The following is a 13,618-nucleotide window of genomic DNA, read 5'->3' on the forward strand; positions in this document are numbered from 1 at the left end:
AAGTACTATATGTTCATTATAAAAAACTTGAATGCGTATGTATGTGTCTACACAAACATTCCTGAGGAACTGACAATCCTCTTTGCTTCTTGGCTTCTCTCCCCCTGCACACACCATCATATAATAAACACTCACCTTTAATCAAAGCACAATGCCCTTGAGGTCTAGCCTATAAGGCTTGCCTCAACCACAAACACCTCCAGAGCGAACACGCAGACGCACCTGTCTGTTATTTATGAAAGAGCTTGGGGATTAATAGGAATGGAGGAAGGGGATCCTCAGTGACTATCCACAGAGGAAGTCAGGGTGGAAGTTCAGTAAACACTGCCCACGACCTCCAGAACGTGCTTGCCAAAGCAGCAAGCGGACTATAGAAATGGTGACAAATGTATTCTGGGCATCTAAATTCACCCTCAGGCCCCCTGGGGCCTTTCATTCAAGTAAAGACACTTCAGAAAAAAAATGCACTCCACATTCTTAATGTGACTATAACTTGACAATGTCAAACTACTGTGAAGCACCGTATTTTCAAATCTTCTGTCGAGGCCGACAATTACAAAGCAGAGGCTGGAAGGCTCCGGTGCGATTCCCCTCGCGACTGGAGGCGGCTATGTTCAAGGCACAGGATGAACGCCAGGGACAAGAGGATGTGTGAAGACCCCACTTTCATCAGCAACAGCATCACCACTCAGCACACAGGCTAAATGACAAGTGTGACCCTCCCTAAACCCAATGGCAGGTGATTTGGCTCTCTGTGTAGACACAACAGAATCCAGGGTAAACACCCTACCAGCACCCACAGGGATGGCCGTAGTGTGGGACATATTGGGTGTCCCGGCACTTGAGATGATCTTAGAAGGCAAACCCCAAGCTCGGAGATGTCAAGGCAGCAAAATAAGAAGGGAAGGCTTTGCTGTTTGGTTTTCAACCATGTGCTCCTTAGTGCCCGCTCCCGGTCCCCCGCACGCTTCACCCAAAATTCTACAGCCACGTTGGGGTACGGTCTGCAGCCTGCTGTGCATGGAGCAGCCTCTGGCAGCACTGACTTACGGAATTCCCTGCATTTAGCCCAACAAAGCGTATAACATAGTAAAAAATGGTACCAGCCTGTTAGTAAAATGCAAGTCAAACAAACGCTGGGTGCCAGTAACTGGGACTGCCTGTCGTTGACTTGCAGGCCACCCTCTGTACCCACACCGAAGTCAAAATCAAACATAAAAGCACCATCAATAATACAATCACTAAGTCTTCCCTTAGTGCATGTCCCTAAACTTCTGCTGACATTCTCATAGGCAAGGACAGAGCTGCAAAGAGTAAGAAACAGACCCTGCTCACAATCTGCCTGGAAAGAAGCAGGATGAAGAGACCCTGTGGGACCACAGACAAGCAGCTGCAAAGGGGCATAAACCGCAGGCGCGCAGAGCAGGCCGGGAGCCCGCAAGGGGGGACACACGGGGAAAGCCAAGGCGGCATCACCATTGGGCCCCAGAGATGGTGTGAGACGCGCCTGGCACAGCCTCGGGGGTGAGAAGCGAGGAGTGCTGGAAACGACAAAGTCGGCGACACTTAAGACCCGCGACGCTCTAGCGGCCAGGATGTTCGGCCTCTGTATCCCGACACTGAGCTCTGACGTTCTTCTGATTTTTCCAGCTGGTCTTGCCAGATACTGTCATGGGCAGCGTGGAGGGGGTCAAACTAGGACGGGGTTTGAGCAGCATGGCCTTTCTACATGCTCACTGCTCTTCTCCAGCACCCCTGGCCCGGCCTAGTCCTGGGTATGGTTTTGAATCACGGATCCTCTTTCCTCAGCATGCGGGGCAGCCTTCCCAGCTAGGTCTTCCCAGCAGACACAGATCCCGAGAGCCGAGGAGTAGCATGTCCTCCGCTCCCTGCCCCTCCGACCCCCAGCAGAGGTCTGTTTAGACGCCGCTCAGCTCAGCACAAGGTGTCCTCGGGGGCCCACGGCAGAGCCAGGCAGTGGGAAAACGCCACACATGGCTGTCCCTGCTTCTGCGATCCACATCTACAGCACTGGCTGCGTTCCCGTGAAAACAGGATGTTGCTGAGAGAGTTCTTCTCCCCACCACACCCCTTTCCCCCTTGAAATCATGATCCTCTGAATTTGAAGTAATTTCTGCAGCCACTAGCGCCTCCTCGGCCAGGAGCCCAGCCGGGAAATGCATGGGAGGCAGAGAGGGTTGTGCCTTTGAAAACTGCACCGGGGAAGCAAATGTAATCCTTCATCCCCAGGAGTCTGCTTGGATTTTAACATGTTAATACTATGGGGTAGTTGGCGCTTGTAAGAGGGCCCTGCCCCCACTCCCCTGCTGTGACCTGCCCTGCCTTGCGACTTTTAGGAGAGTGCAGGGAATGGGATTATCCACCATAGGAAACTGTTGGAGCTGAGGGCTCTGTGCAAACTGGGCATCTGCACCCCTGCCATCCCCCTCTCCCCAAACACACCGCAGTCTAAGTCTCTTTGAAGATGGGGGCGAGCCAGTTTCCCTGTGTCCCCCCATGGGGACTCCTGTGACTCTCACACAGCTAGCACTCAATAAAGCTTTATAATCTATTAGAAATCACAATTATTAGGGTCATAGAGCTGAGAAACTCAGAAGGCAGAGAGATTGGGAACTTGCACAAGGTCACACAGCAGCAGGGGGTTTCCTCACTAATGTGCAGGGCACCTGTCCACTACAGGGGGAGGACCTGATGGAACCAGCTCTCCTGGGTCATCATCCCTAACCAGCAGTGACCCCACAGGAAAGCATGGGAGCCAAGACACTATTGGGGTCAGCAAGCAAAAGTGCTTGTTATCAGTCTGAAGTTCAACCCTAAGTCCTTCAGTCTTTGTACAACACATATGAAAGCCATGCAGATGATCCAATCCCGAATCACTTCATTATGGACTGATTATTTGATTTGTCTCCAAAAATTAAAGAAAGTGAAACCATAAGCTTTTCATTCTGTTCATGTTCCTGACCTGATTTTTCCTTGCAGAGCCATATACATTTGTAGGACTGAATGGAATTCTATGCCTGGGTGAAATCATATAGTCTAAGAGAATGTCGTGCAATGATCATGATTGGGAGAGACTGAAATGCACTGTAAAGATCTGATGATGTCGGGGCGCCCGGTGGCTCAGTGGTTTAAGCCTCTGCCTTTGACTCAAGTCATGATCTCAGGGTCCTGGGATCAAGCCCCACATCGAGCCCCACATCAGGCTCTCTGCTCAGCGGGGAGCCTGCTTCCTCCTCTCTCTCTGCCTGCCTCTCTGCCTACTTGTGATTTCTCTCTGTCAAATAAATAAATAATATCTTTAAAAAAAAAAAAAAAGATCTGATGAGCCAATCCTAGGGAAGAAAAAATTAGTTCTAGTAAAACAGAAAATTAATTCTTTCACCCCTCACTACCAAATATTGAGTTGCATGCTATCTGAATTCTCCTGGAAACATTTTAAACACTTTAAAGGAAAATGGATTGTTGTTCCCAGCATGGGAAATATTGTCAAGATTTACATTTTAGGAGAACTAGATGGCCATAAAGAAACATAGGTGACAGGCAAATAGAGAAAAAGGACAGGTGGATGGAAGAGAGTTGACACCAGAGCCAGACAACACATGAGAGGTAGACAGAGATTTCATTATTTTCTTCAGGGAATGAAGAGGCAAGAAGCTCAACAATTATAGAGATGGTCCTGAAGACCACCCAGCAGGTGGCCCAGGTGCGCTGATGGTGCCCAATCTGAGACTGCCAAGGCCAAGGGGATGCAAGTGAGTGGGGCAGAGGTAAAGCCGTGACTTTTGCTGATCAATCCCCATAGAGGACATGATTTTGGCAGTTTGCCCAAAAGGGGCATGCTGTAATATTTGCATAAAGGTATCCTGCAGGCCAAGGAGACATATCCAAGTATTGTGGAGTCTGAAGAACACCAAATTGTGAACATAAAAGGGCAGCGTTCTTGCCAGGATTGCAGAAAGGGGCTCCTCCGAGTGAGGCTCCTGAGGATGAAGCATCCTTCACCACCGGGATCCAGCCCACATGCAAGCAAGGGCGACAAGATGAATCAAGGCGGTCAGAGAGGGCACACTTGCCCTCCAGCAGAGCACACACGTACACACAGCTTCCGCCCGGGAGCTCCAGGCGCTCTACGGGAGGGCATGAGCAGGCAGCAACAAGCAAATCGACGGGGTCGCTGGGCCACTGGAGGCCACAGAACTGGACGCAAGGAGCCAGGTGGTGCCGCTGTCTTTGGCATCATCTCTGGATGCTTCTCCGGACGCCCCTCTCAGCTACTGCCCCCGGGTGTGGACAGATGTGTCACAATACCCAGTAAAACAAAGGGGGGTGAGCTGAGGAAGAGCTTCCATCAACGAACAACAGTGATGTGGACTTAATAAGCCCAAGGAACATTTAGCCAAAGTGGGAGAAGCTAAGAAAATGGTTTTTCTTCTACTCCACCCTTGCCTGAGTCAAACAGAACCATATTCTAGTAGATCCTTGATGCTTATCCTTGATGAAATGAAGGGGTGCCTGGGTGGCTCAGTCAGTTGAGCGTCCAACTTGTCGTTTCAGGTAAGGTCATGATCTCAGGGTCATGAGATTGAGACCTGCGTTGGGCTCCAGACTCAGTGGGGGTCTGCTTTTCCCTCCCCCTATGCCTCCACCCCACCCTCTCTCTCTCAAATAAATAAATAAATCTTTGAAAAAAAATGAAATGAGATAAGACATTACCAAGAAGAGCAACCAAATCGGCCATTGGTTCGTTGAGGACACCCCCAAAAGTTCCTGAATGAAAATCTTGATCTCTGCACTTCACCTGGAAGACAGGTGAAAGAGAAGACAGTTGATCACCTCTGTGGTTGCTCTGGGGATAGCTTCCACGTGGCAGAGAACAGCCCCCACACCATAGCCCTCAGCACTCACGTGGCTACCTCCCAGTCACATGACTTAGAGCATCTACCCCTCCCTTGTCTTCATTTCTCATTCTTTCCTGAACCCCCGAAACGGATTTCAGTCCTCAGTTGTTCGTCTCACACAGCTCTGTCTGGGGCCAGCAGCCCCTTCTCCAAGTGGCTGAAGTCTATGTATTCTGCCCAACTATCTCTCACCGCTCCTTCCAGAAACCATCTTCTCTTTATTCTGTTCTTGCAAGTTCTATTAGTGTCCTCACTAGTGACTTTCTCCCTGCCTCCCATTCTGGAGCTCGGTCCATGGCTCATAAAAAATGAATGGTTTACCATGGAAAGACTTTCTGGATCTAAATTGCTGTCAGTATGAATAGAAAAGCTAAAGGAAACTGAACTGGATATCATACTTGGGGATCACAACCACCCAGGACCCACTTTACAGGTAAAGAAACTGAGGTGGTGAGGTCAAGGTGTCCGCATGAGGCTGCGCACCATGCAGCCCAGCCATGCCAGTGCCACCCCCTTCTCCCCTGACCACACATGCACAGGGGGGTCCTGCATGGACCTGCTCACGACAGACCATGATCAGGCAGTCAGAGTCACAAACTCCTGTATCCTCTCCCTCCAGAAAAATGCACACAGCATGGCCACTCCGGTTGGGAGGCTTCCTGAATCCCCCAGTCCCTAGACTGCCGGGACCCCCAGGCCATGCCTCCAGCTCAGAACTCTGCTCTCCCAAGAGCTTTCTCTCTTCCCCCCAAGATCCCAGGACAGACTCCTCCCTCCACACCACTGCAAATACCTCTACCCTGAAGTAGCTGTTCCCTCGCGTGCCATAGGTGAGGGCTGGCTTCCTCTGGCTGAGCCACAGGTTATCCGAAATGACGATGTAGTCGACACTGGAAAAGAACTGGTCCTTCTCCTTTCTGACCAGCTCCTCCAGGCCCACAGAGCCTGCTTCCTCCATCCCTTCAATGACGAATTTGATATTCACAGGGAGATCCTGAATCCAATAAACAACAGAATAAACCATTCAGGCAAAAAAATCGCAAGACTTGCCCATTCATCTTTTCAGATCCAGAATTGGTTTGCATGTGACATAAACTTGTGAATTATTACATACATTCAGTGTACGGGTTGTTCATACTCCCATCAGCTCCGTTCACATCAAAGGAGTTGTAACCAAGACAGTGAAGGGGAATATAATGGAAGACCAATTGTATATGGCCTCCAGCATGACCCCGATGGGTTCAGCACGAACCCTAAAGGATGATTCAGGGAAGAAATTCCTGCAGGAGAAGCAACACCCTCGCTGTGGAGCTCTGCTAGGCCCCCACAGAGACACGCTTTCTTCCTTCTACCCAAAAGGAACCTTTCAAGAAAGGTTACTAGATTACAAAGCTCTTTTCCATCCTCATAATTCTGAGCATGATAAATGAGAACTCTTTCCTTTGAAAGACTGTCTAATGTTTAAGCCTCAGGATAATTTTTATTTCAAGTATCTGTTATTTTTCAGTTCTGAGTTCAATCTGCCTTTTAAGTTATTCAAAGGCTTTGATCTTGCAGCAAAATGGAACTTGAGTTTTTCTCTAGTTAATATTAGGGCACAGAATAGCTCCTTTAAAATTTTTACAATGTGCTTTCCCCCATTTGGTTTTGATCTTTTTGTATCTTTATAATTTATAACTTCATATCTTTGAGAGCCACATGAAGAAGAGAGGTCAAAGTCTTTTCCTGGAGCATAAAACACACACAGGAGAACTCTAGAAGTAATTCTATACAGATAAACGATGGCACAAACATACTAATTAGTGAGTGGGATTGACTCACCAAAGATTAACAAAGGCAGGATGAGTGGAGGATTATGTATTAGAAAGTAAGTGACCTTCGGTCATTCAGTTGGTTAAGGGCATTTTGGGATAATGATTTGTTCAAATGTATCCCTTGCATAGATTTATTTCTATGTGTCTTAAGAAGTTAAACTAAAGTTCTGAAATATTAATATTTGAAAGCTCTTTATTAACATTTAACTAGAAAACAATTGCTGAGAAGTAGTTGGATAGCTTAAGAATTTTCTGGCAAAACGTGATTAATAATATATAAGCCAGAAACCACAATGTGTTGGGGGAGGGGGGACAGGCCAGCTGCCAGGCCTGGGTTTTGGTGTCTGCTCTGCCACTGACACACAAGGGCCCCGGGACAAGCCATCTCACCTCTTGGCCACTCAAATCCTTACCTATGCAATGTGGGTATTAATAGTTGTCTGACTTTAGTAAAACGATCCAGTGATGAGAGGGCCTTCAAGTGTTCAGTAAGCGACACAGAGAGGATGGGAGGGTGGAAGAATGGGAGGGCATGAGAAAAGAAGAAACCCCCCTCCATAAAGGACCTCACACTCACAGGCACCAGGTTCCTCTGTGTGTGATCTCATTCACTCCACTCCAGATTCCTGAAGCAGAAATAACTATTCCTACTTCACAGATTAGGTCAGTGAGGCTCAGAGAGATCAGCTGATTCACCCCCGATTCAGGGCAGTGAACATTTCTTATGTTTTGTTTGTGATTATGTAGGTTTCAGAGGTTACAGTTAAAAGCAAAGTAGATTTTGGCCTTTATACGGGAAGTTTCTTATAAATATTGCTTTCTCCCTTGGGAGAAAGGGAGGGAGGGAGGGAGGAGGGGACGGCAGAAGGAGGGAAGGAGGGGAGGAAGGAGGAAGGAAGGAATGGAGGAGGCAGGAAGTTGTCATCATCTTCATGGTTGTCATCATCGTCATCGCCATCACCTTGTCATCATCATCGTCATCATCATTGTCACTGTTGTCAACCTCATCATCCCAGTCATCATTGTTATCATTGTCCTCATCATCCCTGGCATCGTAACCATCATCGTCATCACTGTTGTGATTCTACTCATTGTCATTGTCACCATGGTCATCATCATCCTCATTGTTGTTATCATCACTGTCATTGCCATGCCCTTCATTGTCACCATCATCGATATCAATACCGATATCGTCATCGTTCTAGTCGTCATTGTTGTCACTGTCTTCATTGCAGTCATCCTCGTCATCGTCACCACCTTCATTATCATCGTGGTCACCATCATCATCATCACATTCACTAGCAACATCATCGTTGTCATCAACATCATTGTCCTCATCGTCACATTGTCAACATCATCCCTTCCCAAACACCTGGTCACCTACTTCCTCCAGGGATCTGAAGGTGCTCACGGCATTAATCCACGCTAAAACAGGCCCTTTGTTGTCTGTTGCTCCTCGTCCGTAAAGTTTTCCTTTAAAAATGAGGGACGAGTGTTTAGAAAAGCATAGATACCTCTGCCAAGTTGAGTGAGTTAAAAACAAGGGTAGTTTTATGGGTAATCATTTCAACAGTGCTTTCCATTTTCCCAGGCACAGATCTTGCTCCGAGGCCACAAAGTCTGATTCCTGATATACAAACAGTATGGTCATTAGCTCATCAGATGATATAAACCAATTTGAAATATACAAGTCCCTTTGGCCTCAGTAGGAATTAGCTATGTCATCCAAGTTCACTGAAAAGGACCTGAGGATTTGTTGCACAATGTCATGTAACATAGTCTCTCATTTCAAGATTTTATAATTAGTAGAAGAATGAAAAAAAGGTATGTGTGTATCTCCATTAACCTTTTTTCTTCTTTTCTTTAAAGAACATAATTACACTTAGTATTTTAAAAAGGAAAATGTGTGACCTGGACAACTTTTTCCTCCCAAGAACTCCCATGTTGGGAGTTAATTTGCCCAGGGGCACACGTCGTGGGTACATAACTCATAGTTTCTTTCACAAATGAGAAAAAAGCCAGCCTCACTGGACAGCTAACAGACTATGAGACTGGTAGCATCTTGTCCATTCTTAACAAGAACAGGGAAGGCCTGGAGCTGGGGACAGGAATCACATCTATGATTCCTAAGCCACAAAGAACCCAGTACCGATGCATCCCTTACCATCCACTTCCGTCAGCATGTAAGGATCTGTGAGCCACCCGTCTTCCTTTCTAGCAGGCTGCACGTCCAAGTGGCCATAGAAGCACACAGTGGGTTTCTTTGGATCATTCCCCAGTTCGGCCAGGATGATGGGAGGTATCGGGAGAGTCTGACCATTAGGCAGCTGGAAACACACACACACACACACACACACACACACACAAACAGATCACATTAAAAAAAAAAAAATGTTTAGTTCGCCCAGAAAATCCAGACGTGACGTTAGGAGTCCTGTTTCTACCCCTGGGTTTTTTGTAGAGCCCACAAAGTTTCTCTACTCCTCACTTTATCTGCCTCTAAAATGGGTACCATGGGGCACTTAGTTAAAACATACAAGATAATTAAAATTAAAGTGCTTCCTTGGATGCACAGGGGCAAACAGTAAACTTAATCAAATAAGCTCTCCAATATGAACTCAGACTCAAATGGCTTAAATTAGGTGGACGTGGTCCTTGAAAACACACACCATTTGGAGACACACCCGGGCTGAGGCAGGCAGCACCGGCGCCTACATTAAGGATCGCCATTTGCCCCTGGGACACAGTCATAAGCAGTGACTCTGATCAAAGACTGGAGCCTTTGAGAAAGGTGCACCTGAAAGTAAGGGAAAGGGCGGTTTGGGAGAAATGCGGCCACATGTGAAGGGTATGAGGAGTACAGGGAGGGGCCTTCCCAAAATAAGCTTTTGCTCACCCAGTCCACTTGCTCTCCCCCGCCCCCCAGTCCTGACACGATGAGAAATCAGTGATACCGACTCGTCTGGGACCAGATGTCATTTTTTACCCTTACTGGGGATGGAGATTATGGGAGCATTTTTGAGGAGGATCAGATCGGAGTGAGTCGCAGTCTTCCAACACCCAAGGGCAGGCCTGGCCAATGCCCGCGGGAGTGGCAGCTCGTAGAGAGGAGGGAGCCACGCAGCACCTGCTGATCCCCCAAGTCCACGGAGTCCACGCTGGCCCCCAGGCGCCGGAGCTCGGCGGCCGCCAGCGCCATCATTCTGAGGAGCTCTTGCCTGAGGCGGGGCAGGGGCTGCACCGAGTCGCTCTCCACGGCCACCCACTCCTTAAGTGTCTGTAAGGGAAGGTGACAAGGTGATTCGTCTAAGGCAAGGTCAAGCACATCAACCACGTCCACTCTAGGCGGTGACTCGAGGGCTGGAGGCACCAAACCACCAGCGCTCGCCACCTGCACCCAAGACGGAGCTGGCCAAGGCGATATTCAAGGGTGACGTAGATGTGCAGAGACGGCTGCTGCATGAAGAACGGGGCAGGACCGGCCAGGGAGAAGGCTGCCTTCCTGGACACTGGTCCTGTGCCTCCTGGGATCCACCAGGTCTGGTTTCTCAGGAACCAGGAGCCGCTGGCTGGCACCCCTCCTCTGGGACCCTGGTCTCCCACAAATGTCCCCGGAGGCCTCTGGAATGTGCAGCTCACTCTGCGTAATCACACAGTGGCCTCGGCTAGGCCACAGAACACTTCCTGACCGCCCCTCACATGTTGGGTTTGTGGTCGTCCTCCTCCCCCCCTCCTCCAGAATCTGGTAGGCGGTGTACCCCATGGCCCCCTCCAGAATCTGGTAGGCGGTGTACCCCATGGCCGTGCAGGCAGACAGCCTTGGCTCTTGGCCTGAGTTCCACCCATTTGAGTTGAATGATTTGCGTATGTTCCTCAAGTCGTAGCCTCGCCTCCCTCTTCACATGAGGGCAGTGCTCTCTACCAGCAGGCTATTGCGAGTGTGATGCTGTCGCACAGTAAGAAATACCTCTCGGTCTTTATCCTGGGCTCTTGGCCAGAACACCTACAATCTTTGTAACTTCCTGTGCCATAAAGGTGCTGGGAGCATCTTTTGTTCAGAGACTCGCTCTCTGTCCAGAGTTCCTAACGCAGAGCTCCTAACTCCCTTGGGATTTCCTGGGAGACGGGAGCCTATTTGTTCTAGGGGGCTCCTGGATGAGGGCTGGTCACTGGAAAGACCAAGCCATGGTTAGAAACTTGAGGCTTCCCACCCCCTTCCCCGGGGAGGGAAGAGGGTTAGAGCTGGGTTAATGATCAGTCATGCCCACATGATAAAGCCTCCATAAGCACCCTGGAAAGTCTGGGGCTCCGAGATCGTCCAGGTTGGTGACTGCAGCCTGGGAAGGTGGCGAACCCCAACCCCAGCAGGACAGAAGTTGCCTCCAGCCCCTGTCCTATGTGCCTCTTCATCCAGCCACTCATATCTACCCTTTATCACGTAACAAAGGGCACACATAATTGTTTTCCTGAGTTCTAGAAGTGTTCTAGTAAGTGATAGGAGGACCAGAGCAGGGTTCATAGGAGCCCTGATTTACAGCTGCTTGGAACATGTAAGCCACTGGGGCCTCCCTACCCACGTGCGACTGGCATCCACTCCTAGTGGGGGGAGCAAGAGGGTGACGCTCACGCCAGGCAAGTGGTGTCAGAAGGGAGTCAGACTGTGCGATGCCCCTTTGGTGTCCAGAGAACTAGCCAGTTGCCTGATGTGTGGAAAATGCACACGTCTGTCCACAGAGTGAGGGGAGCCGTCCAAGAAAACAAGCATTCCTTCCCGTGAGGATTAGAAAAGATGACGTGCATAAGACTCAGGTCAGTGCCTGGTCCCTAGCAGGCGCTCTGTAGACATCAGCTAATACTGAATCATCGATAACAATCAAGCATTTCCCATTACTGGGGCTCGAGTTGCTTATACTGGGCTTGCCACCATTTTTATTAAAAACCAAGCGTACTTCGGGTGACTGATCTTGGATTCCCCAACTTATTCCAGTTAGATCTCTGTCCTGGTTGTAGCACTTTCATTTGTATTATGAAGATATTAACCAAACCTAAGGAATGTTGTGTTTCACACCTTAAACTGGAATTTGTAGAGCAGATGCCGCACGTAATCCATAAAGGTGATGGATGGGCCCACGTGAGGGCGCTGCGGGAAGGAGCGTTTGGGCTCAAACACCCAGATGGCCATATCTCACGGCATGCTGTCCCTCTCCCCCTGTCTGAGTCCCCGCTCAGGCTTCAAAAACCCAGCAGGCACCATGTCAAGTCAATATGCCAATGAGCACGCGAAAGAAGGTCAGGTCCAGGACCAGTGGCCATTCAGCACTGTGTGACAGCGGGAGACACAAACTCTTGACTGTTGCTCACATTGGCGGGGAGCTCCAGTGTACATGTACTCAACCCAAATGGTGGGCCACACATGGCATGGGGGTTCGGGGACAAGGTCCCGTGACATGTCACAGAGTCCCCAGGCTGTGGTGGACTCACCCATGTGCCGGTGGACGAACGGGTCAGCGGAGGAGAAGGGGACTTCCAGGCTGATGGTGGCTATGCCCCTTCCCTGCCCCCACCCTTTTGCTGCCCAGCCTCCCTCCCCCCTCGCCACCCCCTCCATCTCTTCTCCCCCGAGATGTATGCCCACACCACGGGCAGTTTGCCACGGCGTGAGTTCGGAACGGAGCAGAGGATTATAAGGGAGGAGATAAAGTGCACATTGCACAAGGACTACAGAAGAGTTTTGACATTGAACTCGGCAGAACTCTGGACCTGAAGCTTGCTGTAGCCAGCCCGTAGTACTCTGGGCTGGTGTCAGCGAGGGGGTGGAGTGGGGGATGAGTCTCGGGCAGGCTTTGCAGGAGGAGGGGGCCTCAACAAGGGTCCCTCTAAAGCAGGGAGCAGGGGCTCTGATGAGCTCAGCAGGCATCATTGCTACACAGACAGCCCAGATCAACACGCTAGGAACGCCATCTCTAGAAGGAAAGGCAGAAGAGGAATCTCTTCCCGAAACGTAACCAGTATTTATTAGTTTAACTCAGTGAGGAGTCATAGGCATTTTACATGGAATTAAGTTTTCAGGCAAAAAAAAAAAAAAAGCCCCCAAACCGCACCTCCCAGCAAATAAGCATTCACCCAGCTACTCAGAGGGTATGTCCCACAAGTACCTGATGGGTGTCGTTTCTCCTACCTCTACAAACTCATTCTGATGGAGATCGATGTACTGGAAGGCCTTCTCCAACAGCCCAGCGGGCGGCGAGGATGGAGAGAACATGCTTCTCTCGAGCAGCAGCAGGGAGGCAAGGAGAGAGGACGCCTGGAGTGGGCCATAGGGGAGGGACAGCAAAAATAAATACCAAATCTTGGACTTTGAACCTTCCGAATCATTCAAGAATGCTTATGTTATCCAACACAGCAGCTTCCAGTCATTGGGACTGACGTAATAAAGGTGGTAGAACAGGAAATGCATTTATTGCTTTATCTTCCCCAAAACGCTTCATTTTCAACGTTTAAGCATTTCAGGAAGACAGACACCAAGAAAACAAGCTTGTCTTTCAATGCTGCACTTGGGTTTTTCCTGTCCTGCAATCCTTCCCGTGGGCTCTCGTCCTGAGAAGGCAAGCCGGCGCCTCCACCCCGGTGACCAAGGCAATATTTGTGAGAGAGAGGAGTGGAAAGCACTTTTCTGTGCCATCAACCAGTTTATTGGAAAAAATACATATATTTTGTAAGGACTCTCTAAAATCTGGTGCGGTCTTGTGGGTTTCTCCTGTCTGTTTCTGCAGGCACAGGACCTGCCAAAGGAACTCCCGAGCCAGGCTGTGACACAGGACGGGAGGCCATGTAGCCCCTGCAGTCACACTCTCCCTGGGAGGCCCAGCCCTATCTCTCCTCTTC

At 49.4% G+C, this 13,618-nt stretch overlaps 1 protein-coding gene across 1 annotated transcript in view; it reads right to left on the bottom strand.

Moving 5' to 3' along the window:
* The window catches only part of CNDP1 (carnosine dipeptidase 1), a 32,642-nt gene that overhangs the window by 7,469 nt on the left and 11,555 nt on the right, over positions 1 to 13,618 (bottom strand). The window contains exons 3-8 of the mRNA XM_044242804.1: positions 12,912 to 13,037; positions 9,861 to 10,010; positions 8,898 to 9,060; positions 8,118 to 8,206; positions 5,713 to 5,913; positions 4,735 to 4,819 (exon numbers count right to left, since the gene is read on the bottom strand). Coding sequence (XP_044098739.1) covers positions 4,735 to 4,819; positions 5,713 to 5,913; positions 8,118 to 8,206; positions 8,898 to 9,060; positions 9,861 to 10,010; positions 12,912 to 12,995 — 772 coding nt within the window. The 5' untranslated portion in view covers positions 12,996 to 13,037. The remainder of the gene's footprint in view (positions 1 to 4,734; positions 4,820 to 5,712; positions 5,914 to 8,117; positions 8,207 to 8,897; positions 9,061 to 9,860; positions 10,011 to 12,911; positions 13,038 to 13,618) is intronic.

Source organism: Neovison vison, chromosome 3 (genome assembly GCF_020171115.1).
Source record: "Neovison vison isolate M4711 chromosome 3, ASM_NN_V1, whole genome shotgun sequence".
NCBI classification, from domain to species: Eukaryota; Metazoa; Chordata; class Mammalia; order Carnivora; family Mustelidae; genus Neogale; species Neogale vison.